Source organism: Cebus imitator, unplaced genomic scaffold (assembly GCF_001604975.1).
Source record: "Cebus imitator isolate Cc_AM_T3 unplaced genomic scaffold, Cebus_imitator-1.0 Scaffold426, whole genome shotgun sequence".
Classification (NCBI taxonomy): Eukaryota; Metazoa; Chordata; class Mammalia; order Primates; family Cebidae; genus Cebus; species Cebus imitator.
Genome location: NW_016107741.1, coordinates 987,067 through 989,829, shown reverse-complemented (window position 1 = coordinate 989,829; position 2,763 = coordinate 987,067). Strand labels below are relative to the sequence as shown.

The 2,763-nt window shown below is 53.8% G+C and overlaps 1 protein-coding gene across 1 annotated transcript in view; it reads left to right on the top strand.

Annotated features, from left to right (window-relative positions):
• The first annotated feature begins 2,008 nt into the window (after positions 1 to 2,008).
• GPR143 (G protein-coupled receptor 143) overlaps positions 2,009 to 2,763 on the top strand; it is a 42,244-nt gene continuing 41,489 nt past the window's right edge. The window contains exon 1 of the mRNA XM_017509912.2: positions 2,009 to 2,273. Within this exon, the coding sequence (XP_017365401.1) occupies positions 2,024 to 2,273 (250 nt within the window). The 5' untranslated portion in view covers positions 2,009 to 2,023. The remainder of the gene's footprint in view (positions 2,274 to 2,763) is intronic.

The window sequence follows — 2,763 nt, the reverse complement described above, 5'->3', positions numbered from 1 at the left end:
CAAGCCTGCTTACCAAGGCAGAAGGAAAGAGAGCCACTGTGCAAATTAGATATTAGGATTCATGCTTTTTAACATCAATGCTTGGGGAGTAGTTCTACGGTGCTTCCTACTGTTTGTACAATGGACTGTGTAATCCAGCAGAGCTGTTAAGCTTTCTGACTTCTCCGAAGGCAGCTGTGGAGTGAACAGGCTGCGTTTATAGACGTGCCAGATCTGGACTCTTTTGAAGTGGTGGAGTTTGCCGCTCATTGTTAAATAAGGCTCCACTTCCTGTCTGGCAGTGGAGCCTCCTGTCTGCCTTCTGTAGGGTCCCAAGGGAAGGCCAGTACTGTGGTCCCTAGAGGAAGGCAGCACAGATCATGCCTTTCTTCAAACCGCAAAGCTGGTGGGGAAATTCAGCTGGGCGCTGGGGTGGGAGGACAAGTGAGGAGAGTCCATTAACACAATGGGGACACCTGTGCTTGGAAAAAACCCAGAGAGGGGCCCATTTTACCAGGAGAGAGGAGGAAGGGTGTCTCTTGTGTGGTCACAAGAGCCAATGAGGTTTGTTGAAGATGATAAATACGATGGAGCTGGATTTTTTTTCTTTTTTTTCCTTTTTAAAACTAAAGGCCATAATCTAGAAGGAGTGCTTCTATTTTCAACCTTGAAGAACTTTAAAAAAAAAAAAATCTCACTCACTATGCTTAATGTAATCATTAACACTGATATTATTTTGAAACTTACGTGTTTAGGATAAAGCAAGATTTTCAACGTATGAGAAAACATAGAAAAATTAACACAGTTAAGAAATATCCAAATAAACTTAAGTAGAACTGGAAGTTAAGGTGCAAAATGTGTCTGTGTGTACTTACGTTGAGTAGTTTTCCCTTTTTTAAAAAAAGTTTTTAAATTTTAAATTTAATTGTGTGTGAGAGAGAGAGAGAGAGAGTGTGTCTCTCTTTCTCTCTCTGAGTGTCCATTGCTCAGGCTGGAGTGCAGTGGTGTAATCTTGGCTCTCTGCAACCGCCACTTCCCTGGTTCAAGTAATCCTCCCACCTCACCCTCTCCAGAAGCTGGGGCTACATGCTTGGGCAAACTCCCTACCACATCCAGCTAATTTCTGTTTTGTTTTGTTTCATTTTTTGAGACAAGGTCTGGCTCAATTGCCCAGGCTGGAGTGCAGTGGCACGATCTTGGTTCACTACAACCTCCACCTCCTGGGCTCAAGTGATCCTCCCACCTCAGCCTGCTGAGTAGCTGGGACCACAGGCCTGGGCCACCATGCTCGGCTAATTTTTGTATTTTTAGTAGAGGCGGGGTTTCACCATGCTTCGGAGTCTGGTCTCCAACTCGTGAGCTCAAGCAACGGCCTCCCAAAGTGCTGGGATTATAGGCGTGAGCTACTGCTCTTTCTTTAACATTGATCTGATTGTTCCATTCATTAATTTCGAACGAAAATCCTGCCTCTGTGGGGTTATTACCATAAATGAGAGAGGCCATAAAAAGCACTGTTTTGACAACCATCTCTACTTAGGAGAAATGCAGTTATAGGGATCAGTCACAGTTTATGAACATGTTCTGGGCCTTAAAGGCATCAAAATCAGGATGTCAGAGTCCCAAAAAGGATAGATCCGGTCCATGAGGCCTGTTTTTCCAGAAGACCAGTAAAGACGGCAGGTTTGGCGCTCTAGGTGCCAGAGAATTAGAATACCAGAAAGGCTTGGTGAATGGGGAGAAAGGCAACCCTCCCAACCTTTGGGAGTCTCCTTCCACTTCCCTGCTCCTCCTCCCCCCACTCCTCTCCTCTCAGCCCTCCCTCTCTGTCCTCCTCCTCCGCCCGCCCAAGCATCACCTCGTGAGGCCTCGTGGCGTTAGCCCAGCGCGCTCGGCCCCCACCGAGCCTGGCTCTACAGCAGGCGCGGGGGGTTGGGGTGGGGGAAAGGCCCAGGGCACATGATGCCGCCCCCAACCCGCCCAGCACATGACCCAAGCGGGCCGGCGGGGTCCTGGCACACCCGAGCCGCGTCGGTGAGCATAGTCCATGGCCTCCCCGCGCCTGGGGACCTTCTGCTGCCCCACGCGGGACGCGGCCACGCAGCTCGTGCTGAGCTTCCAGCCGCGGGCCTTCCACGCGCTCTGCCTGGGCAGCGGCGCGCTCCGCCTTGCGCTGGGCCTTCTGCAGCTGCTGCCCGGCCGTCGGCCCGCGGGCCCCGGAAACCCCGCGACGTCCCCGCCGGCCTCCGTCCGCATCCTGCGCGCTGCCGCTGCCTGCGACCTCCTCGGCTGCCTGGGTAAGGGCGCGTGCGGCCCGCGGGTTGGAACCTGAACAGTGTCTAAGTGAAGGCGCGTGGCCCATAGGTTGAGACCCAACTGGTGCCCAGATAAGAGCGCACGGCCTGTGGGTTTGGACCTGTTCCGTGGTGGAGTGAGGACGAGAGGCCTGAGGGTTGGAACCTGCCGGGTGTAGGGCTGAGGGTGCGTGGCCCACGGGTTGGGACCTGCTCCGTCCCTGGCTGAGGGCGCACGGCCAGCGGGTTGAGATTTGCTCAGTGCTGGAGTGAGAGCGTGAGGCCCTGGGTGAGGATCCGTGGCCCGCAGATTAAGACCGGATCGATGCCCGGGTGAGGGCGCACGGCCCTCGGGTTGGAACTTGATCATGCCCAGGTGAGGACCCACAGCCTGCAGGCTGGAACTTGATCGGTGCCCGGGTGATGGCGCACTGCCGGCGGGTTGAGCCGGGCGTCTGAACACTTGAAGCACAGAGAAAAGAGACACTGGAGG